Source organism: Microcaecilia unicolor, chromosome 1, assembly GCF_901765095.1.
Source record: "Microcaecilia unicolor chromosome 1, aMicUni1.1, whole genome shotgun sequence".
In the NCBI taxonomy this organism is placed as follows: domain Eukaryota; kingdom Metazoa; phylum Chordata; class Amphibia; order Gymnophiona; family Siphonopidae; genus Microcaecilia; species Microcaecilia unicolor.
The window spans coordinates 58,727,029-58,754,108 of record NC_044031.1 but is presented as its reverse complement, the minus strand read 5'-3'; the positions used below and the strand labels follow the sequence as shown (position 1 = coordinate 58,754,108).

The 27,080-nt window shown below is 40.8% G+C and overlaps 1 protein-coding gene across 1 annotated transcript in view; it reads left to right on the top strand.

Moving 5' to 3' along the window:
• VIPR1 (vasoactive intestinal peptide receptor 1) overlaps positions 1-27,080 on the top strand; it is a 598,917-nt gene that overhangs the window by 196,145 nt on the left and 375,692 nt on the right. The window contains exon 2 of the mRNA XM_030197713.1: positions 1,932-2,028. Within this exon, the coding sequence (XP_030053573.1) occupies positions 1,932-2,028 (97 nt within the window). The remainder of the gene's footprint in view (positions 1-1,931; positions 2,029-27,080) is intronic.

The following is a 27,080-nucleotide window of genomic DNA, read 5'->3' as shown; positions in this document are numbered from 1 at the left end:
TGCTGTATCAATTTAGAAAGGATGGTGGAATGGGGGTGCCCAATTTCTGGTTATATTATAGAGCTACATTGTTGCAAATGTTGTCTATGGGGCAGAAGGGGATACTCAAACCCTGGTCACACGCAGCACAATGGGGCCTGAGAGGCGTTCCCCTGTGGGCTGCCCCATGGCTCCCAATACCATTGTTGAGAGGCCTTATAGAAGGACTGCAGGGACCGATGGGAGTGGCCCTAGGGGAATGGATTAAATGCAGATTAACATGGTTTCCTGGCCGCAAGTACCATCTGAATACCCCCATAATTTTTGCGCTGGACTTCCCTGCAGGGAGGGAGGAAGGAGTATATGGGCATTGGGCCTCAACCTCTCTGAGATTATTGGGACAGATATGGGACGAGGGACAGTGCCACACATTTGAAAGCCTGAAAGAGGAATATGGTCTGACTGACAGAGACAGATTTCATTATATACAAATCCGAGACTTTATACATCGGAAAGCTAAAAATGAGCTGCTACTAGCTGTCACGGAACTGGAGCGGGCAATGGGATCCGGGTCAGGGAAGGGAGGAGTATCTAGAATTTATAAAGCATTAATACACCATTCTCTCCCTTTGACCTCATATAATGCAAAATGGGAGGCCCTACTGTCGACCACTTATACACCTGAGAAATGGACTAAAATATACAAAAATTTATTATCTTTTTCGATATCGACGCCCCTGGTGGAAAATGGATATAAGATGCTATATCAATGGTATCTTACGCCACACAGATTGGCACGCATATTTAAAACAGGGGCGTCGACATGTTGGAGGGGCTGCGGGGCAGAGGGCACATTCTGGCATATATGGTGGGAATGTCCGATCATTAAGACCTTCTGGGTGACCCTGATGTCGTATATTCAAAGTAAACTGGGAATTTCTGTTCAGCTGTCCCCAGGTTTATGCATGCTTAATATACATGAGACAGGGATACCATATCCACAGAATTGTTTATTGACATATATAGTTACAGCAGCCCGTACGTTAATTGCAAGAAAATGGAAACAAGTAGTAGCTCCCACAGTGGAACAGGTATTGGTGAAAGTAGATTTTTGTTGTGTGATGGATAAACTAACAGCTATGAGAAGAGGAAGGGTGATCCGTTTTTATAAAACATGGAGCAAGTATATGGAATGGAGGGGCCTGCAAGTATAATAAGGCATAGAGGCCATGGTAACAAAGGATCAGGATATAAAGTTTGAGTTACCTTTGGTGGGAGGGGAGGAGGGTGGGTAGGGAGGGGGGGGGGTATATGTTCATATTTGACGCTATATGTAATCGCAGGCATGGAAAATGTCAATTGTATGCAATATGCAATGTTAAAATAATAAACATATTTGGAAAAAAAAAAAGAAATACTATAAGGCTCTATGAATGAGAAACCTTTGTCCAACCTCTTAAATATCCCTAAGGTTCGACAGTAACCTGTTAACTTATAGAGCTAGATTTTCTAAACCTTTTCCCATATACAACCAAAAAAAGAAAGGAGGAAAAACTATTTAGTGCATTGGTCCCTAATGTTCAAGTTTTCATCACAGAGTTTAGTCCTGGTGTGTGTTTCTCTTTTAGCTGATACACGGTAAAAGGGCACACATCTATTTGGAATTAGAAATTACATACTTATCAAAACATTTGTGTGTTTATGGCTAATATCATGGTGATTAACTTTGCAAATAGAGCCATTTAGCATCTGGCTCATTGGCCGATTCCCATATCTTCAGCGAATTCCTCCCTATAACTATGGGAATATCATTCGTCTCCATTTGAGTCAGGTTTTATTTGACTTTAATTTCTATGATTCACTCTGCCTGTGACTTGAAAGACTGATAATGAAATAATTAATGGTTTACTTCTTCCTTATCCTTTCTTGCTTTCTGCTTGTGTTCTGTGTAGGTGGTCACGACACCCCCTGAGTGTTCTATAATGCAGGCAATCGAACATGAACGGGAGGCGTGTGTGGGCGGCTCAGAGTCTGAAAATTATACTTTGGGTAAGGAATCTTCTATGTTATCATTTTACAGGAAGTTTAAACACCATTTATCATTGTGAGAAATACAAAAAGCAACATAAAACTAATATATAGCACATAAAATGGATACAGAAATCTAGAAATCTGCCTGTCAAGCAAGTGATTAGAAATGATAAGTTGTCCAAGCCACTCAGACATCTGCCTGTTATCAAGGGCTCGAGCGGTGTGACTTACAAATGTCTGCTTTCTGACTCCTGAAGAAAATATTTTCTTTAACAGAAGGAAAGAGCTTTGTCGTACTCCCAGCTGAGTTCACCCTGTCCCTGGTTTTCTCCCCATGTCTTCTCTGTGATGCCATCCTATATAATACACTCTCACTGTTTTCATAATTTATTTATTTTTTATATACCTCCTGCAAGCCCCAAAGCTGTCAAAACAGTGTACATTTAGGTACAGCAGGTGGTTTTCTTTTGCTGGAGGGCCTACAATCTGAGGGGCCTTACGTGTGTCATTCCTGTACGCTAAGGCCATTCTTTCCACTGGGGTAAAATGGCTGATTTTCCTTATTAATGGCCATGTGCTAATTTTCCCCATTACTGCCATCCATTATGTAGGCAGTAAGGGCATATGTGCTAAGCATGCATTAATGGGTTAGCAGACGGCAATGTGGCTGCATTAACTGATTTTAGTGCAGAACACACCCACTCTCCGCCCCCCAGACACGCCTTCAGCACTAAAAAATACATCCCCAAATTATCATGGGATACCTGAGCATGCCACATGGTAAGGCATTTTTTGCTGTGTTAGTGCTTATTGCAGCTCGGTTAAAGGGCCCCTGAGTTTGTATTTTGGGCAATGAAGGGTTAACCCCCCTCCTTCTATAATAGGTCACGTAAAGTTAGGTGCTGATTGCACGTGTAAGTCATAGAATATTGGCCCTTGTGTTAGTGCTTATCACGGCTTGGTTAAAGGGACCCTGAGTTTGTACTTTGGGCAATGAAGGGGTGACCCCCCTCCTTCTACAATAAGTCATGTAAAGTTAGGTGCTGATTGCACGTGTAAGCCATAGAATATTAACCCTTGGCGTGTGTGATTGTTGCAGTTACACGTGTAAGTGGTATTCTATAACGTATGTGCAGAGCTGCCTGGGTGTGTAAATGCAAGTGGGTGTTCACTAGGGGGAGGAACATGGATGTCTGCAACATTTATGTGCGTCACTTTTACATTGCATTTCACATTAATCTTGTATTCCGCAAAACCTTCGCAGTTCAGGGGGGATAACAGACTAAAAACTGAGACAAATCGGGAACAGTTACAGTTAATTCATTTATAGCCTGCTAATACCAATAACATAGTTCATAGCAGATTACAACTAAGGTACTAGAACAAAATAGGTCTAGGATGTAACAAAATTAAGCTGAAATTATCATAGACATAATATAGTGGTCAGCAATAACCTTGCAAAAACACAACATATCTTCACTGGGGTAACTGCAACATCTTACGTCCTTAACACATATTTGCAAAACAACGACGTCTTTAATCCCTTCTTATAAATTTGTTCTACAAGAACACTGATATTTTAGGTCGTATTATATGGATTTAGAGTTGTTGTAATTTCCAGTGATTGTTCTGGCTCCTTAATTTTTGTAACCAGCTCAGAACTGTAAGGTTAGAGTGTGATATAAGTCTGAAATGTAGTGTAATAAATATCGTAGCTAGACATATGCCTTAGCTTAAACGGAAGGGTATTCCATAAAGTAGCTGCCTGGTGCACAAGCCAATAGGTAAACAATTTCTTCAAGATAATACCACGAGGGAAATCCAAGATGGCGACGGTCTGATTCCGCGCTACGGACGCGTTTCAAGTGGCGCTCGAGCAGAGCTGGAGGGAGTTACCTTGCCCGTTGATGCGATGGGCAAGCGACGTTGGAAAGTCAGGGATTTCCCCTCAGACCCTGGCGCAAAGCCCCCGCTCTCCCAGCCGACGCTTGAGCACTTTGGAATAACGCCCGGAACTCCATCGACTTCTACTCCAGTTGCTGGTTTCAGCGTCTCGGCGCTGACTGACAGTGTCGACGGGACTTCCCTAAGCCCTGTCTTTCGTGCAGCGCCCCCTCAACCAGGAAGTGAGCGCTTCCATTCGAGTCCTGCAGCCTCTGCCCTAAGCGGTGAAGGGAGCGAGCAGGGAGGGAACTCGACGGCAGCACAAAGGTCATCTCCTGAACAACCAACTATTCCAGAGCAGAAAGCTGTGACTGTTGTGGATTCTGCGACAGTGAGTATCCTGGAACAAGTTGTTCAAGTGGCTCCCCTGGTATTTAATGTAGGGCAGTTTGAAAAACCAGCTGTAGTGACCTTAGAGTCACTTTGGGAACTGAACTCCACAACCCTCTTTACTTTACAATCAGCTATTTCAAAGAATAATGAAACTATTAAAGTTTTGGCAGAGTCTGCTCTCAAACAATTTCAAATTAATGAGTCTCATGCAACTGAAGTAAAAATTCTTTCTCAAAAAGTTGAAAAAATGCAACTTGTGGATCAAACACTAATTAAAGAAAGGAACTTTGCTTCTAGACGCATGGAATACCTGGAAAATCAATCCAAAAGACTTAACCTACGTATGATTAACTTTCCAAAATCGCCCATTCTTTCTCCTGTACAGATGGTTAAGAAATATCTTGTTGATATTCTGGGAATGACCGAAAACTCATTGCCACCAATTACAAGGGTATATTATATTCAAATTGCTGAGCAAGCCCCAGGAAACTTAGACCCTCAGAATGCAATGAATTTAACGGATTTTCTGGAATCTTCTCTGGAGGTGGTCACTCAAAGGACTACTTTGTTAGTGACTTTTGCATTAGAGTTGGATCGAGACGCAGTACTCAGGTTATCCTTAAGGCACTTGAATTCTTTATTTTTGGGTTCAAAAATAAGAGTTTTCCCGGATTTGTCCAGGGAAACTCAAAAACGTCGTAAATTATTTCTTGCTTTGCGCCCAAGGGCTATAGCCCTGGGGGCCAATTTTCTTTTGAAATTTCCATGTGTGTGTAGGATTTTACTCCACACTAAACAATACCAATTTTTTGAACCCAATCAGTTAGATATTTTTTTGAAAAGTAAAGAGAGTATAATTGTGAAAGTTTAGACCCGAATGAACACTGTATAGCACTTAGGAATGAATCTATGGGGCCCAGCGCGGTTCTTGGTTTAATTGGAATGTTTGAGCTTGATTTTGATAGCTCAAATTAAAATTTTCTCCTATGATTCTTGGATCATTTCTTACTATTGTGGACGATGGGTGTATTGTTAATTTCCTTCTTTATTTGTATTTACTATTGAAAGAAAGATTACAAATGTGTAATATTATTCTGTTTTGAATATTATGTATCTCAAAATGCTTATAAATAAAAAAAAAAAAAAAGATAATACCACTAGGACTGGGGAAAAGAAAAAAAAGGATGAACTAAGACTATTATATTGTTGAACCGATTAAAAGTAACATATCAGAGAAAGCATATAGGGGCCCATTTACTAAGATTCGTAGGGACCTACGAATATCCAATGCGCGTCAATTTGTAACTGTTGCCCAGCTACCGCATGCCCCGGGTGGTAATGCCATGTTTTACGCGCGGCCGATACGCACAGCAGAAAGTTATTTTTTAATTTTCTACCGTGTGGCACTAACTGGTCGGTAATCGGCAGTGTACACGTGCTGACAATTACCGCCCGGTTAACGCGTGAGACCTTATCGCTAAGTCAATGGGTGGCAGTAAGGTTTCAGGCCCAAAATGGACATGCGCTGATTTTTATTTTACTGCACATCCATTTTCAGCAAGTCAATGCCTTTTTTACAGGTGCGCTGAAAAATGGACCCGCACGCATCCAATAAATGTGTCTACACCAGCACAGGCAATTTTTCAGCACACCTTACTAAAAGGACCCCATATTGAGGAAACAAACCACATACAATCTTACATAATAAACATCCCAATCTACAAATAAGGTACAAAAGATTAAAAAAAAAAACTCAACCTACATATTTTTACAGAACAGACATGGCATAAGTGCACACATCTAAATTTCTAATGTGTCTTTATTAGATATTTCATTAATATTATATTGACATTGCATTATATATCTGTTATTTAAATTTCAGTGATGTTAAATGTGTATATTTTTGATGCTGTTTCATGGTAGTTCTCATTTATTGTATTTATATTTATATTTGATCATTTTTACTATTATTATGCTGTTAACAAAACTGTATGTTTTATGTTAAACTGTACCTGCTGTACACCGCCTTGGGTGAATCTCTTCATAAAGGTGGTTAATAGATCCCAACAAATAAATAAATACATGCTAACTTAAGTTGGTATTCCATAAGAACACTCATGTGTGTCAGTGTCCTTATGGAATAGGCTCAGAGCTCGCATAATTTGGGTGCCTAAATCATAGCGCCCAGTCTTATATAGAATTGTCCTCCATGTGACTTGCCCAATATCACAAGGCGCTGCAGTGGGATTTGAAGTGGGATCCCCTGTTTTTCAGCCCACTGCTCTAACCACTAGGGTACTCCATTCCACGGATGGTTCTAATAATTAGCCTGCCTCAGGGGCCCTTTTAGAAAAGCACACTGAAAAATGGCCTGTGGTAGTGGAGATGCGTGTTTTGGGCACATGCAGAATAACTTTTCAGCACACCTATAAAAAATGCCTTTTAAAAAATTTTTGCCAAGAATGGACGTGCGGCAAAATGAAAATTGCTGCCCGTCCATTTTGGGTCTGAGACCTTATCACCAACCATTGACCTAGCGGTAAGGTCTCAAGTGGTTAACGGGCGGTAGTGGCCTGTGTGCGTAAAATACCGATTACTGTCCGGTTACCGCCCACGTGCCAGAAAATAAAAATATTTTCTGGCGCGCGTAGCGGACGGTCATCAAAAATGAAATTACCACAAGGGCCGCACGGTAGCCGGGCGGTAACTCAAAATTGACGCTTGTTAGGCGCACAAAGGCGCCTATGTGGCTTGGTAAAAGGGCCCCTCAAGTTGTAAAGTACAGGCTTTTGAACGTCTATATAGAAGACTCAGACATTCGTTTTAGAAAAATTGGTGGTTAATGTTTCGCATCATTTTTAGAGATACTGATGTTACTTTACAGTTGGCATAAAAAGAAAAAAATAACTTTTTTTTTTGTTAAAGAATGAAACTACACATGTCAAAAGAATTGCAATGCAAACTGAATAAGAGGTTGCCCCCTGTGGTAAAATTCCTCATGGGTTCTGTCCTCATCAATTACTTTCATTCCTGTCAGTGGGAAGCCAATCATTAAATAACATGTTATTCCGGCAGACTCAAGCAGACACATTTTTACATTTTATTCACATTTCAATACATACAGAACTTTTAGATTAAAACTAAGCTATTGCATTGTGATGGTGGAGCATGTTGTCATGTAGCTGCTGGTAGGGTGATTGGTTTTCTTTTTTTTTAGTCGCTTTCATACACTAAAGCTCAAGTGATTGCTATGTTTTGGGGAAATGCAGTTTCATTAATATTTTCAGTAAAGTGATGTGGTAGCCTTGTTAGTCCAGTTTTAAAGATGATAAATAGAAATAACATAGGAAAGAAAATGATGCCTTCTTATTGGACTAACTTAATACCTGGGTTAGTATTTTAATGGTCTCATCTTTATTTTCATTTCTATGTTTTGTTTTATTTCTATGTTGCGTCATTAATATTTTCTTATTCAAATGATTATTTTGAGGAGAAAAGTAGCTAGAAATGTGTGTTGACATCTGTTTTTTTAAAATTCTACAAATTTTAATCATGAGTCCAAGTAAGAACTTAACATTTAACACAAGCCATTGCACGTTTTCCATTAGCTGATCTGACAAGTCCTTGGAGATACACCAAAACTGATTGCATTTGTTCAAACATTTTACATTTGATGTAGTGCACCTAAACAGCTAATATAAGAATACAAGGGGAGGGGGGAGTTATCAATCTGTGTTAGGGCAATAACTCATGTTGTTTGCCTCTTGATGTAACTTAAAGAACATTAATGCAGGTTTTCGTGCCCTAATTCAGCATTATATAAGCCATCACAGGGTATGTATTTATTTAGATTTTGCTCACACTTTTTTCAGTAGTAGCTTGAGGTGAGTTACATTCAGGTACACTGGATATTTCTCTGTCCCAGGAGGGCTCACAATCTAAGTTTGTACCTGAGGCAATAGAGGGTTAAGTGACTTGCCCAAGATCACAAGGAGCTGCAGTGGGATTTGAACTGGCCACCTCTGGATTGCAAGACCGGTGCTCTAACCACTAGGCCACTCCTAATGAAATGCAAACCATGCGACTTGCAGTGTGCAGTGGGTGTATATAATGCCCTTATATGGAAACCTGACCCCCTTAGCTAGTGCTACTGCTCGCTGGTGTCCTTCTGGATGATGATGCCAGTGATTTTTTTTTTAAGTCAGGTAGGCCTGGGGGGGGGGGGGGAGTCTTGGAGGGGGGGGGGGGTCTGTGTTGGAGAAGGGGCACTTCCAGGTGGAGGGAGTGGACTAGTAGAGGGCCCAGGAGTATCAGGCCACTAAACCATGGCCTGATGCTGGCATTCTTAAATTAAATAGGTGGCCACAGCACATCCCCTTCCACCACACACTGAAAGCCCCTCTAAGGCCCTCACAAATCAAGACATCCCCCCCCCCCCCCATTTATCAGATCAACGCTGGTGTTAACATGACTGTGCTTAATATATAGGCATGTGTTTGACCTATTACACTTGTATTCTATAACGGAAAGCAGGTTTATAGTACAGGTTCCAAATAGGTACATTCTTGGTTCCCCTTTCTAGACTTACCCTCATAGTTTCAAGCATGCAATTTTGAAACCTAAGACACACATCCAAGATGACTTTCTACGTGTAACTTCTACCATTTACAAATCAGTGTGCAAAGTTGTACCCACAACTTAAAAAAAAAAAAACAAATTATTGTTACACAAGCAAATTATCAACACACCACCTGAAATGCCTCTTTTCTGTACGGGTAAAAGTATTCCTGAATCGCAAATGTAAGAACATTCCTAGGCTGATCAAAATCCTGCGTAACGCCATATTTTAAAATTCAAAACAGTCCTTAAAACTTTTTTGTATCCGGTTGCATACTCCTAATTTGTATATGCTCATTGATTGATTGTTCCTTCTCACCCAGTACTTTCCTCGCCCTTAATTGTCTTGTCTGTTTGTAATTTTAGATTGTAAGCTCTATCGAGCAGGGACTGTCTCTCTGTGTCAGGTGTTCAGCGCTGCGTGCGTCTGGTAGCGCTATACAAATGTTAATAATAATAATAATTGTGAAAAGGAACCTGACGGCCTACACAACATTTTAGCACTTCCTCCCTTTCTCCCCCCCACCCCCATCTTTTTTAACAACTTTGTAGTTCTGCCCTACTTCCCTTTTTGTATCTTGTGATGTAATTACGAAATTATTTTAAAATTATTTTAACCTACGTCTATGTATTTTAGTATGTAAGCCACCTAGACAATTGCCTTGATAGGCGGGATAGTATATTTCTAATAAAACTTGAAAACTTGATTGTTGCTTCTAAGCATTTAAAAATCTACCTCCACACACCAGGAGAGTCTTTTTCCGCTTTTCATGTAGCCATATCTTACAGCTTCAATCCAAAATACATCACTAGCCTGATGAAGAAATCGAACTGGCCATGTTGGCAGCAGGTCCGGCTTCAGTAGGAACTGTTTGAGCAGCAGTTTGAAATAGCGTTTTCAAGACAAGTAACTGGAAAAGCATGTGTGTGCAAAATGTATTCTAGTTCAAGTTTTCTATAAGACGATGTGTTTGTATAAAGATTGAGACCAGTGGGGAGGGGCAGCTATTGAGAGAAATGCTGTGCTTTGAGTATGCCAGTCGTTCTGATTATCCCTAAAACGTTTTGAAAAAAAAAATCTATAGTGGAATGTCCAAGCGATGCCTTTCATTGTGTGTTATTGAAATTTATTGCTGGGTTATATACATTTGGATCATGCTTAAATGTAGGCATGTTCCCTGGCCCTATGCGCTATCCTATAAATTTTAGGTGCGTTTTTTAGAATGGCGCCAAGCGCTATTTTTGGATGCACCTACTTTTAGACGCCATTTACAGAATCTGGCTCTAGTGTATGGAACACTATCAGTTGCATGCATTGCATAGCGCACTTAGGCACGCCAAATTATAACAACCATAGTGCTACTTATAAGGTCTATTCCCAGCACAGCTCAGGTCTGCCTGCACCTGCCGCTTGTGCTCTACACTAGCACCCTCCTCCCACCGACTGGGTCACAATCACCTCTGGGCAAGTCTCCTGCTCTCAACTTATTCCCAGTGATTTCTAGGTTACTGGGGCCACACTCCCAGTGGTCCCACAGTTCCCAGAAAGCACTCACAGACTCAGCACACAAACCACCAGGATTCTTTATCAGTCCAGACAAGCAAAGGCAATAAACTAAAAGGAATGTTTATTGTCTGAAAAATTAAACAGTGAAACAGAAAAAGTGCAACAGCAGAACAATAACAGGAAACTGAAATACGGATCAATTATAACACTAACTAAACATTTGTATACTATCTAAGTAGTACCTGGGAAGATCAGGACATGTAACTGTTCACAGAGCCTTGGCAAACAGATCCTACTCTCTTTTCTTCTTGGCTAAAACTGGGGCAAAAGCCAGTACACTCCAAATGAAATTGAGCTCCTGGGCCAATCAGAGCCCAGAACAACAAGTTTGAAGGTATACTGCAGACTGCCTTTTTGAAAGGCTTAAACAAAGAAAACAGCCTTGGTTCTGCAGCAGCTTCAAAACATAAACATGTACCACCTGCTGGCTAAACTTGAGAAATGACGTGTTAAGGCAGTTTTACAGGCTTAAAAAACCCACTATTCTGCCAGACCAATCAATCTTCGCTGATCCAACCATCCGGCATATCTGATAGACCCCCAGTGACATCATGCATCTTCTTTTTCCATTTTCTGAACCTGGGACCCTACGTTTACTGCTTAACATCACCGTTGTGAGCCGGGACACTGCTTTTACTGCCTGCTTTTACCACAAAACAGCACTCTTGTAAGCTGGGACTCTGCTTTTACTGCCATTGTTTCTGCATTGTTTGAGGGATTACCATTGTTTTCCATATTATCCAACTTTTCATTTGTCCGACGGGTCAGTCCCATTTAGGGCAGATAATCAAGACTTTACTGTAGAACTAAGTGCAAACGTGCCACTCATGAAGTGAGGGAAGGTCTGTGTTGGTAGCAGGAAGGGCTCTATCAATCACACAGGATATATGATTAATTGGTGACTGGCCTTCGCATGTTTTATGATGGTGAAACTGGGTCTTTTCTGAATTGTATTAGTGAAAATAGAAATGACTCATGATTATCATCCCCTAAAACCCCTCCTATTATACATTTGTGCAGATGCATTATAAGATGTATTCAACACATGATATCAGTTCTGGAATTAATTGTCTAGTTATGTCATAAAAGTGAGAAAAGTGTATGCATTCAAAGAGGAGGCCAACATTTATGCTCTGTAGTTAACTAATGAGAAAACACAAGTTATTGTGAAATTATTTACCTATAATGGTGTAATATTGCATTCTAATTAAATTAACTTCAGTTTATTTTAGTATAAGCATGAGGGGCATAATCGAACGGGGCCGGCCATCTATAAGGGCGGCCATCTCTAATGACGGCCCTGTCAAGCGGCGTACCTGACTGTATTATCGAAACAAGATGGCCGGCCATCTTTCGTTTCAATAATACGGTTGCGACCAGCCAAATCTCAACATTTGAGCAGCCCTTAGAGATCGCCGGCATTAGAGATGGCCGCCATTGGTTTTCGCCGATAATGGAAAATAATGGCGGCCATCTCAAACCCGGCCAAATCCAAGTCATTTGGTCATGGGAGGAGCCAGCATTTGTAGTGCACTGGTCCCGCTCACATGCCAGGACACCAATCGGGCACCCTAGGGTGCACTGCAGTGGACATCACAAATTGCTCCCAGCCGCATAGCTCCCTCACCTTGGGTGCTGAGCCCCCCAAATCCCCCACAAAACCCACTCCCTACAACTGTATTATTCTTATTAATTACATTTGTACCCCGCGCTTTCCCACACATAGCAGGTTCAATGCGGCTTACATAGGAAATAGAATTACAAAGTCTTGAAGGAGAATGTTACAAGTTGTAGTAAACATAGTAGTAGTGGGGTTTTGAGGATATGTAAATTGAGCATGGAGAGGTAAACAAAGATAGGATGAGCAAAAGGAGAAGAGATTGGGAGGGGTAAGGAGTAGGAAGGATGGAGAGGAAGAGATTGAGGAATGAGCATAAGGAGATTGTGAGACATGGTCAAAGGTATAATAATCGTCGGGGCAGGAATCATGTGGGTGGGCTTAAAAAGTTGGGTCATTAGGGTAAGCTTTCTTGAAGAGGTGGATCTTCAACATTTTTCTGAATGGTAGATGGTCATTGATTGTTCGGATCGATCTTGGCAGAGCGTTCCAAAGCTGGCTGCCCAAAAAAGAGAAACTGGATGCATAGGAGGTCTTGTATTTAATACCTTTGCAGTTGGGAAGGTGTAAATTGAGGTAAGTACGAGAAGACGATGATCTATTTCTGGTTGGGAGGTTGATGAGGTTATTCATGTAGTTAGGGGATTCTCCATATATGATCTTATGAATCAGAGTGTGGACTTTAAAATTTATTCTTTCTCTGATGGGGAGCCAATGAAGCTTCTCTCGAACAGGTGTTGTGCTATCGAATCTTGACTTGCCAAAGATAAGTCTGGCTGCCGTGTTTTGGGTAGTCTGAAGTTTCTTCAGGATTAGGGTCTTACATCCTAAGAAAACACTGTTGCAGTAATCTGCGTGCGTGAGTACTGTGGATTGTACTAGGTTCCGAAAGGTGTCCAGAGGAAGGTATGATTTCATTTGTTTCAAAATCCACATCATATTAAACATGTTTTGTGATGAATGTAGCATGGTTTTCGAATGATAAATGGTTATCAATCGTTACTCCAAGTATTTTTAGGTTGTCAGATAAGGAGAGTTTAACGTCTGGGGTGCTAAGAGTAGTCAGGAGAAGTGGAGAATATTGAGATGAAAGGACTAGACACTGTATTTTCTCTTTGTTTAATTTCATCTTGAAAGCGTTAGCCCAACAGGTTTGGGTGGTCATGCCTATATTTATTTTATCGGAGATTTCAGATAGATTGGATTTAAAGGGGATAAATATAGTGATGTCGTCAGCATAGATGAAGGGATTAAGGCCATGTTAGACTAGTAACTTGGCTAGGGGAATCATCATGAGGTTGAAGAGTATCGGGGAAAGCGGAGATCCCTACGGTACCCCACATTCAGATGACCATGGGGAAGATATGTTTGTAGTTCCTTTGATTTGGTAAGATCTTGTGGTAATAAAGCTTTTTATCCAGTTGATGATATTGCCACCGATCCCAAGTTTGTCCAGAAGTTTAGTTAGGATAGTATGATCAACCATGTCAAAAGTGCTGGATAAGTCAAATTGTAGGAGGAGGATATGGTTTCCAATTGCTATTTCTTGTTTGAATTTGAATATTAAGGTAAGAAGAACCGTTTCAGTGCTATGGGCCGAACGAAAGCCCGACTGCGATTCATGCAGGATGGAGAATTTCTGAATATATTCGTTGAGTTGCAAGGTCACTCTTTTTTCCATCAGTTTTGTGATTAGAGGGATGGGGGCAATTGGACGGTAGTTGGTAATATCATTTGCAGGTTTTTTTTTTTTTGTTTTTTTGGTATAGGTGTTAGTAATATATTGCCATGTCTGGAGGGGAAGGAGCCTCGCTGAAGTAGGAAGTTTAAGTGGGTGGTGAGATCTGAAATAAAACATGTTGGGGCACCTTTCAAAAGATAGTTGGGTCAAGGGTCAAGTTGGCAATAAGAGCTGGAGAGTTTAGAGATGGTTTTAGTGACTTCTTCAGTGGTAAAGAGGGTAAAATTGGTCCAGTATCGGTCTGCCGGTACTTCATCAAATCCAGGATCCAGTTCGTCAAGAAAGGTGTCTGCAGTAGAATTGTCTTAAGAAATCGATTTGCGAAGATTGGTGATTTTGTCATTGAAGTATTTAGCTAATTGGTCAGCAGAAGGATGGTTTGAAGGTGAAGTTGTTACTGGATCTGTGTTTAGGAGAGTTTTTATAATTTGAAATTGTACACCAGCACCATAGCCCTTAGGGATGAAGAGGGGCACCTACATATGGGTACAGTGGTTTTTTTTTTTTGGGGGGGGGGGGGGTTTGGAGGGCTTACATTTGCCACCACAAGTGTAACAGGTAGGGGGGATGGGCCTGGGTCTGCCTGCCTGAAGTGCCCTGCACCCACTAAAAACTGCTCCAGTGACCTGCATACTGCTGTCATGGAGCTGGGTATGACATTTGAGGCTGGCATAGAGGCTGGCAAAAAATGTTTTTTAATTTTTTTGGGGGGGGGTGGGATGGGGTTGGTGACCACTGGGGGAGTAAGGGGAGGTGATTCCCGATTCCCTCTGGTGGTCATCTGGTCAGTTCGGGCACCTTTTCGAGGATTGGTCGCAAACAAAAAGGGACCAAGTAAAGTTGGCCAAATGCTCGTTAGGGCTGGCCTTCTTTTTTCCATTATTGGCCGAGGCCAGCCATCTCTTAACCACGCCCCCGTCCTGCCTTCGGTACACTGCCGACACACCCCCTTGAACTTTGGCCGGCCCTGCGACGGAAAGCAGTTGAAGCCGGCCAAAATTGGCTTTCGATTATACCGATTTGGCTGGCATTAGGAGAAGGCCGGCCATCTCCCGATTTGTGTTGAAAGATGGGCGCCCTTCTTCAAAAATAAGCAGGATAATCACACAATATATAGGTCCCCGAACCCTTACTTTGACATTGTGGTATATGCAGAAATGAAATTGTGCTCCTCCTTCTGAAGGACATATTGGACTCATTTACTAAAAGTATGTCTTTGTACTGATTTACTCAGACCCTGATGCTCAGAATTAAATGCAGGTGCTAGAGCCCATTAGCACCAGACTAGCACCCGGGTTTACCTGTGCAGCATGCTCGGAGGCCCTCACTGCAAGAAACAACATTCACAGGAAGGGACAACACAAATAGCATTAAAATTGGATTAAAATGAGCTTGTTTTCTATTCCTCCCCATGCTCACAAAAAAGCACAGTTTACTAGGGCGCCCGTACTGTGGGGAAACTCTACGCCAGATCGGAGCTCACATTAGTGTTTCTGAAGAAATGGAGAAGTGTGGTGTTGAGCAGTCATGTTTCCTATGAGCAGTCGTTTTTCCTGTCCAGAGAGCTACAGATCTGTTTCTGCTGCTGAAACGGGGAGCAGGCAGACTGACTGTCTGGCAGCCACATCTGTCCAGTACATGCTGACATCCTTTTCATGTGTCCTGCCCTCCTTACAGCGCCGCCTGGGGCTGAGTCACAACAGGTCGCCACTGTCCGTCTGCTACTATTCGTTTCAGCAGACTATGGTGATCGAAATACTGGATAAGACGTTCTACGCTGCAAAGCTCTTTTCTTTAATTCACTTTTTTGATTCCGAGGCAAAGTATCTGTCCCAAATGAAACCTGAGACCTGGCTTCTGCCCTTCAGTTGTTTCTAGCAAGGACATATTCAACTTCACTTTTTAAAAATTGTCTTAGACAGCAGTTCTGGCGAGAGAGAGGCCAGTTTGATTGGTCACGTGCACAACTCTTGAGCCCCATGCGCCAGGCACAATCCTCCTGCCAAACTCCCTAATGCTCAACGATATGAGCGTGCCTATATTTGCATCTCATTAGCATTGCGTTGAGCATTAGGGAGTTGTTATGCTCTGTTCTAGCTCTATTTATCTGGCGCTGTTCAGTACAGTGCCAGAGTTTTGAGCATCTGCCTCTGAAAGTGTGTGTTTATATAACAGCCCAGGTAGTGATTTTCCATCTTGGTCTCCTGATCAGCTGGTGGAAGAATTACTTTAGTTGTGCGGGGCGTTACTGTGTCCAGCTTTGAATCACATTTGCTTAAAAGGTATTTCAGGAAGTGAAAATAGACAGTTATTCAGAACGTTTCAGAGCTTTCAGTCAGTACAAGAGGCTTGAAATGGTGTGACCCTGTCTATGGAAACTGTGCATGAACAAATATTTAAGTGTGGGATTAATGAGCTGATAAAGCACATGGAATAATTAGTTTCCTTCTTCCGTGCCTCTAATTCAATATTACCAGTGTTGGCTTTGTTTGCATATGGTAACTCTAAAAAACGTTTTGAATGAATAGAGTGCTTAACAGAACAATATGTTTTAAAAAGGAGGAAAAGACCTCAGAAACTGCGGACTTTTATCTGTTTTATCTGCGGACTAATGTCTGTTGAGACTATAATCATTGGACAAAAACCTCCATACCCTCCTACCTGATTATACTTTATTTTGTTAAATCATTTTTTCATTTTCTAAAATTTTCAATAAAGCTTGACACTTATATTGATAAATCACTTCAAGCATTTATCTTAATAAATCCCAATGGGCTTCCTGTTTTACCACGGGGCTTCTTCAGGGGAATTTACATATTCGTGCTGAATGAAAACATGGCGTTTATTTAAACAAGAACGCCAACTAATGATTAACCAATCACTGTTCAAGCTTTCTTCATTCACCTATAGGAAGATGCCACATAATTTAAGTATCAAAAAGAGGCCGTCCATTCAATCAAGATATTGAGACCTTCCGGTTCCATTGTTCTTAATTTGTGAATCCAACGTTGTTCTAACCGAAGCAACTTCAAATTTCTATCGTCACCTCACATATTTTGTTATACTTGGTGAATCACAAAACATCTTAACTGGTCAAATGAATGTTTGAATGTTGCACAATGTGCCATCTAAGGAGCTCCAGGTTTATTATGAGTAATGCATGATTTATTTTCACTAGACGCACTGTTCTGTCCTTTGACAGCCTTGCCTTAGTTATAGTAGGCTCCTGAAATGTGTTTAATGCGTTACTGCAGATCTGTCTGTAAGTTAGAGGAGCAATGCATTATGTGTAATATAGTTCACAGCTAGTGCAGACACACTTGTCTGTTTGTTTAAAAACTGTTATCATTGATGTAATGTTGCCTGAACTTCTTCTCCTTCTCAGCCTAGCTTGACTGCCTTGCTACCTGATGGCTCTGTCTCATTGGTCTTTATGCTCTTGTTCTTTGGGCTTGGGAGCCCCCCTGCTTTTTCCCTTGTTCTAGCTTTGAAACTTTCTCCATCTTGGCCTGATAAACTCCCTGAAGAGAACTTGGTTTTTTACCTTGTAAAATATATCTTGTCAATAAGATATAGCACGTTCCAGGCATCCATTTCTGAGCTGTCTCTGCCTGTTCATCTGTTTTCCACCTCAGCAGTAGAATTGTTTTTCCTCAGACTTCTACTTCCAAGCATTGTTTCAGCCCAGAATAACGAAGTCTCTGTGCTATGAAGCACCCCTTCTGACTGTGAGTACATTGATGTGTTTATGCAATAAAGAAAATATCAGAAAAAGAAAGAGGCTTCAGGGTGTGCTGGTGTGCCAAGGTTTATGCTTAAGAGAACTGAATATGCAATGATAGCTTTCTTGTCACTTTTCCAACATACATATGGTTGCAGGGACATTTCATAGCATATACTACAAAATCAGAGTTACATTTGGTCAAAGTTTGTAATTGATGTAAAGAATTATCACTACAATTGACAAAATTAGAGCCTTCAAGCATCAAATAGCAGAAGCGGCATTCTCCGCATTTATAGTGACCCCTTCTATCCAAATAAATTATTCTTTCATTTAATGTTGGTAGGGCAGCTGGACTCAAAAGTTCCTTCAAATTTCAACCTCTTGAAAAGGCAATCTTCAATCTATGATCACCGAAAACTGGACGAGTTTTCATTATGTCCCAATTTTTCTGAATTATCGTGGCCACCACTTCATCTCCTGTTGAAAATCTCAACACACAAGTTTCACAAGGATCTTGCTCAACGTTGTTTTTAGAAGATTAAAGTAAAAGTTCATGGTTGTTGTATTTAACTCTGGTGTATGCTTGTTTTAGAACCGAATTAGGGTATCCTCGCTTACTTACATTTTTTATCAAATCCTTAGCTTAGGCTTTATAAAAGTCTTCAGTACAAATCCTGTGAAATCTCAAACATTGTGAAAATAGTAGACTATTTTTAAGGGAACAAGAGTGACAACTTGGGTATTGCAAAAATGTATTACAGTCTGCTGATTTATTTTAGACTCGTGTTAGAAATTTATTGTGCAATTGCACAATTTCTACATCTAAAAAATGAATCATTATCTCTGAAAAATCATATGTAAATTTGTATTGCTGGATACAGGCTCTTTTTCAGATAATTTAACTAAGGCTGAAAGAAGCTCATTGCGAAGATTAAAAAATGATAATGACTGATTCAAGATGGTGCCGAGGTAGGACGCAGGAATCAGACTCGGAGCAAAATATTTCCTAACTTAATTTTTTCTTCTTTAACGTTATGCCTAAGAGGAAAGGAAAGGTGAGAGGAGGTCGCTCCTTACCCTCTACCGATCCGAATCCTCGGCAACTCCTGATAACTGATTTTGTGACGCCGGTTGCATCGAGGGGCGCTTTGCTGTCCGAGGCCAAGAGGAGCCTCGGACCTGAAAGTGAAATCTCACTTAGCCCGCGGAGTCCGACTGCTCAGGTTCGAGAGGCGGAAACCAGCCCGGGAGGAAGTCCCGCCCAACAGCCAGAGATATCGGCTGTACAGCAAGGAAAGGAGAATTCCCCTGTGGAGATGGCGATGCCACAAGTGGGGATTGCCCCGGAAGACCCGAACCTGACATCCACCCCCAGTGCTAGTGGGGGCGAGAGGAGTATGTTGGAGGAGAGTCCTATTGTTCAGCAGATGGCTGAGAAACAAATTCAGAATCGCTCCTATTACCCCTGGAGAAACCAATGAAGGTGACTTTAGATTCTCTCTGGGGGGCCATGAAATCCTTACATCAGGTATGCCTTACTTTTGTTGCAAATTCTAACACAAATACTACAAAAATTGACGCTCTTCAAACTCAAATTGCTTCACAAGAAAAGACTATAAAACATTGTGAACTATCTCTGGTTCAGTTAAAAGAGCAAGATCATAAGATATTACAAAATGCAGATTTTGTTCATCGAAAATTAGAAAACTTGGAAAATGGGGTCAGGAATTTAAATTTGAGGATTTTGAATTTTCCCTTTCTTAAGTATTCCCCATTAAGAGACTTGTTTCATAAGTTTTTGAGAGAAGTCTTTAACTATCCAGAAGGAAAATTTCCCCCATTACAAAAACTTTATATTTTGCCTAATCGAGGTACAAAACTAAAGGATACACCACCAGTAACTTCTGAAAGTCTGGATGTTTCAGCCTTACTTGAACAATCCCAGGAAGAAATAGTATATCGATCTACTTTAGTGGTATCATTTGTTTTTCTTATGGATAAAGAAGCTTTATTAAGATCATACTTAAGCCAAATTCCCCCTGTTATTTTTATGGGGGAAAATATTCAAATATTTCCGGATATTTCAAGGATTACTCAAGAAAGGAGGAAGAAATTCCTAAGTAAGATACAAGAGTCATTGCAACTGGGAGCCAAATTCCAATTACGATTTCCTTGTAAATGCGTATTATATTATGAGACTAAGACTTAATCATTTTTTGATCCTTTACAACTTCGCTCATTTCTAAATGCAAGAGTTCCTAACCCACCATGAGTATCTTAAGAAAGGACTTCTCTTATTTAAAGATGTAACCTACCCGACGCCATTTTTTTTTTTTTTTTTTTTTTTTAGATGTTGCTTTAAAAATATCCTTATCCTCTTGTAAGGTTTAAAATATCAGTCTCCAACATTGAGGACTACTATTAATTATACATAAATATGTTATGGGATTTTCCATATTAAGTTCATTTCTTTGATATCACTGTAAATTTCTTGACAAAGCTTTTCTTTGGATTTGTAAATTGAAAATGGTATAAATAAAATAATACAAAAAAAATGATACTAACTTAGTAATTAAATGCACCGATAAGGTGAGAGGATGTGTGCTGGTGAGCTCCTGTGGGGCCTACGTTTTTAATGTGTACTGCCAAATAATTTTGAATTTATTATTGCTGCCAAGTCTTCTGGTATGCTTTGCAATGGCATCCACTAAAGTTCAACGTATTGATACGGCATTTGCTGCCATTCAGTCTGCAAAAAGATCCAAGCCAGATCCTTCCTCCCCACAAAAACAGCAATGGGGAAGGAGCCTTCTGGATCAAATTCACTGAAATTAAGGCCTTATTGCATACAAACCATTCAGCAATAAAAGAGCTTACAAATGGAAGTTGAAACCCAAATTGAGCACTTGCAACTATTATGTCAGAAGTTTAATACACTGGAGAATGGCACAGCTGCTCTTCAGGTTAAAACCACCATATTGGATTCTCATGCCAAGATGATTTCTTGACATCAAAATGATGTCGAAGACCTTGCTAAACATAGTAGGAGAAATAATCTACGGATACTTGGTATTCCTGAGGACTTTGACGCTGGTGACCCGGTAGGGTTTGTACTCAGTTTCTTCCAGAACTCCTGTATTTCCATTTTGACCACCCTCTAGAGGTTAAGAGGGCCCATTGTGTGCCTTCAAAACGACTGTGCAATTCAAAATTTCCCAGACTGATGTTGCTTAAACTACTTCGGTACCCTCAAGCACTAAAGATTCTTACTACTTTTTGAAACGGCAAGGCCACAACATTTTCATCATACCCTACCTGGCAAAATCCATGCCTTTAAGAGAAAGCAGTTTCTTGCTATATAACTGGAGCTTAAAAAGCTTAAGGCCTAGTATGAAGTTACAATGGATATGCTTCTAAAACAAATAGGAAGAAATATTTTTTTCACACAATGAGTAGTTAAGCTCTGGAACTTGTTGCTGGATGATGTGGTAACAGTAGTTAGCATATTTGGGTTTAAAAAAGGTTTGGGCAAGTTCCTGGAGGAAAAATCCATAGTCTGTTATTGAGATAGACATGGTGAGCCGCTGCTTGCCCGGAATTGGTAGCATGGAATCTTGCTACTATTTGGGTTTCTGTCAGATATTTGTGACCTGGATTAGCAACTGTTAGAAACAGGATAGTGGACTAGATGGACCACTGGTTTGACCCAGTATGGCTATTTTTACGTTCTTAGCTGTATCCTGTTCGCATGAGAATCTCCCTCAATAATGTCACCAAGAATTTCAACCATCCAGATGATTTGCAGGAATATCTCCATTAAAAGGGTTACACATCCATGGATACTCATGAAGCCTCGTGAAACATTTTTTATCCAACGAATTTTGCATTGCCCCTGTGTATCATAGCGGCGCGATTCTTTGCCGCTGACACAGCAAAATTTGTCATCCGGTCTCACTATTTTCCCTGATATAAGCTCTTTGCACCATATACTATGGGTTGTTTTGGTTTCTAGTACCCTCATAGCTCCAGATAGCACATACCCCAGACACAATTCCATATCGGTAACTTTAATCTGAGAAATTCAGTTTTTCTCTTACTTGCCTGCTCCAATTTGAAATTGCTTTCTGTATTGTATTATTAGAGTGTTACATATTATGTTCTTATATTTAGTTTCTTGCCAATCAATCTTGGATACTATTTAGTACTTTCTACCTGTTTATTGATCTGGGTTTAATAAGGGGGAGGATTCTGGATGTGTCCTGCTGCCCCTTCCCCGTATCATGCCTGTTACCATCCCTGCATATGATTTGCTATTTTTGAAAGAGAAATGTGGTTGTTTTCTATTGTTATGGACCAATTTCGTAAGTGCTCTCTATATACTGGGATTTGTTACTTTGAAGGTCCCTATTAACTTTTCTCACATGTCATCATCCTTTTATTTCAGGTTGATAGTTTAGTTGGTATTGTGAATGACAGACCCTGAATTCCATTGTGTTTCTCTGAATGGTAATGAGTTAAACAATCCCATCAAGAAAGAGAAAATATTGTCATATTTGGGGGGAGGGGGCTTAAACCTACAATCACATTGTTGTAAGAGACCCACTTAAATTTCCAAGAATCCATGAAATTACAGAGGGACTGGGTTGGCCAGTGTCTTTTTGCCTCTGGAGTTGGTAAACGTGGAGGGGCATAATCGAAGGGGGCGCCCATGTTTTGGTGGGGAAACCCGTATTATCGATGGGCGGCCATCTTTCGTTTCGATAATACGGTCGGGGACACCCAAATCTCAACATTTAGGTCGACCTTAGAGATGGTTGTCCCCGGTTATCGGCGATAATGGAAACCGAGGACGCCCATTTCAGAAACGACTGAATCCAAGCCATTTGGTCGTGGGAGGAGCCAGCATTCGTAGTGCACTGGTCTCCCTGACATACCAGGACACCAACCAGGTACCCTAGGGGGCACTGCAGTGGACTTCAGAAATTGCTCCCAGGTTCATAGCTCCCTTACCTTGGTTGCTGAGCCCCCCCCAAAACCCACTCCCCACAACTGTACAACACTACTTTAGCCCTAAGGGGTGAAGGGGGGGGGGCACCTACATATGGGTACAGTGGGTTTCTGGTGGGTTTTGGAGGGCTCGCTGTTTCCTTCACAAACGTAACAGGTAGGGGGGGTAGGGCCTGGGTCACCTGTCTGAAGTACACTGCAGTACCCACTAAAACTGCTCCAGGGACCTGCATACTGCTGTCAGGGAGCTGGGTATGACACTTGAGGCTGGCAAAAAATATTTTTAAAGTTTTTTTTTGTTACGGTAGGAGGGGGTTAGTGACTACTGGGGGATTAAGGGGAGGTCATCCTCTATTCCCTCCAGTGGTCATCTGGTCAGTTCGGGCACCTTTTGAGGCTTGGTCGCAAGAAAAAATGGACCAAGTAAAGTCGGCCAAGTTCTTGTCAGGGACGCCCTTCTTTTTTCCATTATCGGCCGAGGCTGCCCATGTGTTAAGCACGCCCCAGTCCCGCCTTCGGTATGCTTCCAACACGCCCCCGTGAACTTTGGTCATCCCCGCAACGGAAAGCAGTTGAGGACGCCCAAAATCGACTTTTGATTATGCCGATTTGGGCGACCCTGGGAGAAGGACACCCATCTCCCGATTTGTGTCGAAAGATGGGTGCCCTTCTCTTTCGAAAATAAGCCTGATAAGAGCAGATCATGTCCTATTGTGGATTAAAAACTGGTTAAAATATAGAAAATTTAGTAGGGTTATATGGTTAGTATCCTTAATGGAGAAGAGAAGATAGTGGAGTTTTCCAGGTGCCTGTGCTTGGACTACTGCTTTTTAACATATTTATAAATGATCTAGAGATGGAAATAATTAGTGAGGTCATTAAATTTGCTGATGACACAAAGTTATTCAAAGTTCTTAAATCACAAGTGGATTGTGAAGAATTTCAAGAGGACCTTAGGAGACTGGGCATCCAAATGGCAGATTACGTTTAATGTGAGCAAGTGCAAAGTGATGCATGTAGGAAAGAGGAACCCAACCCATAGTTACATGATACAAGATTCTACATTAGGATTCACCATCCAGGAAAAGGATCTAGGTGTCATCGTTGATGATATGTTGAAACCCTCTGCTCAGTATGCAGCGGCAGCTAAGAAAGCAAATATAATGTTAGCAATTGTTAGGAATTGAATGGAAAACAAAAATGAGAATGTTATAATGCTATTGTATAGCTCCATGGTGTGACTGCACCTTGAATACTGTGTGCAATTATGGTCACTGTGCAATTATGGTCACAGCATCTCAAAAAAGATATAGCGGAATTAGAAATGTTACAGAGTAGGGTGACAAAAATGATAAAGAGGATGGGATGACTTCCCTATAAGGAAAGGCTAAAAAGGCTAGACAGCTTGGATAAGAGACGGCTGAGAGGAGATATGATAGAGATAAGAGTTTTAGAATAATAATATTGGGTCAGATGAATGGTCTGTCTAGGCCAGTATCTTGCTTCCAACAGTGGCCAATCCAAGTCACAAGTACCTGGCAGAAACCCAATCAGCTGCAACATTCCATGCCACCAATCCCATGGTAAGCAGTGGCTTCCCAATGTCCATCTCAATAACATACTATGGACTTTTCCTCAAGGAACTTTTCCAAACTTCTTTGAAACCCAGATATGCTAACCATCGTTACCATATCCTCTGGCTTCTAGTTCTAGAGCTTAACTATTCTTTGAGTGAAAAAAATATTTCCTCCTATTTGTTTTGAAATTATTTCTATGTAATTTCATTTATTGTCCTCTGATCTTTGTACTTTTTGAAAGAGTGAAAAATTGATTCACTTCTACCCGTTCTACACCACTCAGGATTTTATACACCTCATTATATCCCCCTCATCTATCTCTTTTCCAAGCTGAAGAGCCCTAACCTCTTTAGCCTTTCCTCATATTGGAAGAGTTCCATCTCCTTTATTATTTTGATGGCTCTTCTTTGAACCTTTTCTAATTTCACTATATCTTTTTTGAGATATGGCGACCATAATTGAACACAACACTCAAGGTGAGGTCACACCATGATGCAATACAGAGGCATCGTAATGTTATTGGTCTTATTTTGTATTCCTTTCCTAATAATTCCTAGCAGCCTGTTTACTTTTTTGGCTGCTGCTGCACACACACTGGGCAGATTTCATCGTATTGTCTACAATGACATCTAGATTTTTTTCTTGAGTGTTGACTCCTAAGGTGGACGCTATCATCAGGTAACTATGATTCGGATTATTCTTCCCAATGTTCATCAATTTGCATTTGTCCACATTAAATTTCATCTGCCATTTGGATGCTCAGTCTTTGAGTTTCTTAAGATCATTCAGCAATTTTTCACAATTTGCATTTGTTTTGACAATTCTGAATAGTTTTTTGTTATCTGAAAATTTAATCACTTCACTCATCGTTCCATTTTCAAGCTCATTTATAAATATGTTAAATAGCACGAGTCTTGGTACAGATCCCTCACTGCACTATTCACCTTTTTCTATTGATAAAAATGGTCATTTAACCCTATCCTCTGTTTTCTGTCAAATTCCTAATTCACAGAAAGATATTGTTTCCTATCCCACGATCTATAAAATACGAGTGGAGTGGAACAGGTAGATGTGAATCACTTATTTACTCTTTTCAAAAACATTAGGACCAGGGGGGCACGTAATGAAGCTACTAAGTAGTAAATTTAAAACAAATCAGAGAAAATATTTCTGCACTCAACGTGTAATTGAACTGTGGAATTCATTTCCAGAGAATGTTGTAAAAGCAGTTAGCTTAGCAAGGTTTAAAAAAGGTTTTGATAATTTCCTAAAATAAATGTCCGTAAGCCATTATTAAAATGGATTTGGGGAAAATCCACTGCTTATTTCTAGGATAAGCACCATAAAGTCTGTTTTACTGTTCTGGGATCTTGCCAGGTGCTTGTGACCTGTATTGGCCACTGATGGAAACAGGATATTGGGCTTGATGGACCGTCGATCTGTCCCAGTATGGCAACACTTATGTTCCTTGAACATGAGCAATTTGTAGTGTATTCATGTGCTTGTTAGTGTATGGATCACTGTAGTTGTGATTGTTATCCATGATGTAGTGAACATTAGGATGACTTTTCTCAGAGCTGGCAGCCACTGGTGAAGAGAGACATATTTTTTTCAGTGTCTGGAAAATCTGCTGATTCAGATCACTTGTGAACACTTCTTGTGCTCTAAGACTTGAACTAAGTCATAGTTTTTAGTTTGATGGGTCAGATTGCTTGTACACACTGCTTATGATCTTAGACTTGAGCTAAATCCCCCCCCCCCCCCCCATTTACTAAGCCACACAGCATAGCCCATTGTATCGGCATGCGTGGGAGTTAAACCGGGGAGGGATAGTTTTTAGTGCGCTGAGCAGAATCTTCCAAGGAGATGTGGCTGAGCTGACGCTTCCTGCCACCCTTCCCTGTAGCTGTCAAGGGCCTTAGCTTGGGCTTTAGTGACAGTTGCCTTCTTTTCTTGTTGCAACATTTACAGAGCAATGCTCAATTCAGTTCTTTTTTTGCATGCAGCAGCAGCAAATTCCGCCGTTGCACCGGGTGAAGGCAGCTTCCTTCTGTTCCTCTTCTCCTATTCTGATTCTCTATAAGGTTGCCTCTTCTTGGCTAAAACTACTACTACTACAAATCATTTCTATAGCGCTACCAGTTGTACGCAGCGCTTCACAATTGAACATGAAGAGACAGTCCCTGCTCAAAAGAGCTTACAATCTAAGTCAGGACAGACAGGACAAATAAGGATAAGGTTAGGACAGACAGATGGGACACATAGGGCTAAGGGACTATTGAAGAGAGGGAGATAAGATAAAGGTTACAAACAAGTGACAAGTTAGGAATCAAAAGCAGCCTTAAACAGGTGGGCCTTTAGCCCGGATTTGAAGGCGGCTAGAAATGGAACTTAATGCTTTTTTGCTTTCTGACTTTCTTATGGTTTCTGCCCAAAACTTATATGCTGCTGGTCTTTTTTTTTTCTGAAAGTACTTTGCTTTTAGGCTCTTCTTAGGCTAGAAGAGTATTACAATTTTTTAATTGAAACTGAATTCTGCTGGTAATGCTTAGAACTAGACTATAGACGTGATATAGACGTAGAAGCCACTTTCTGTCCCTGCTCTGGAAATATCAAATATGCCTTTCTATATTTTGTACCAGAGTCTGTTCAGGTTAGGTCGATGTTTCTCCAGATCTGTCTGATAATTTGCCAATGTCTTTGGGTCAGTTTACAGGTTCTCTTGGATCTGATTTCATGTTGTGACTGAGCAGGGTTTGTACATACAGTGCCTTAGATTATCTTTTAACTCAGTTAAAAGATATGTCCACTTCAGCATTTTCCCCAGTAAAATAATTTTCTAATTCATTAAACTCTGCCATTATCCCCCGAATTCTATAAAAATTGTACGCGCATTCAGGTGACAATAAAGGCTCCTGTGCTAACTCAGCGTTAACCGGGCA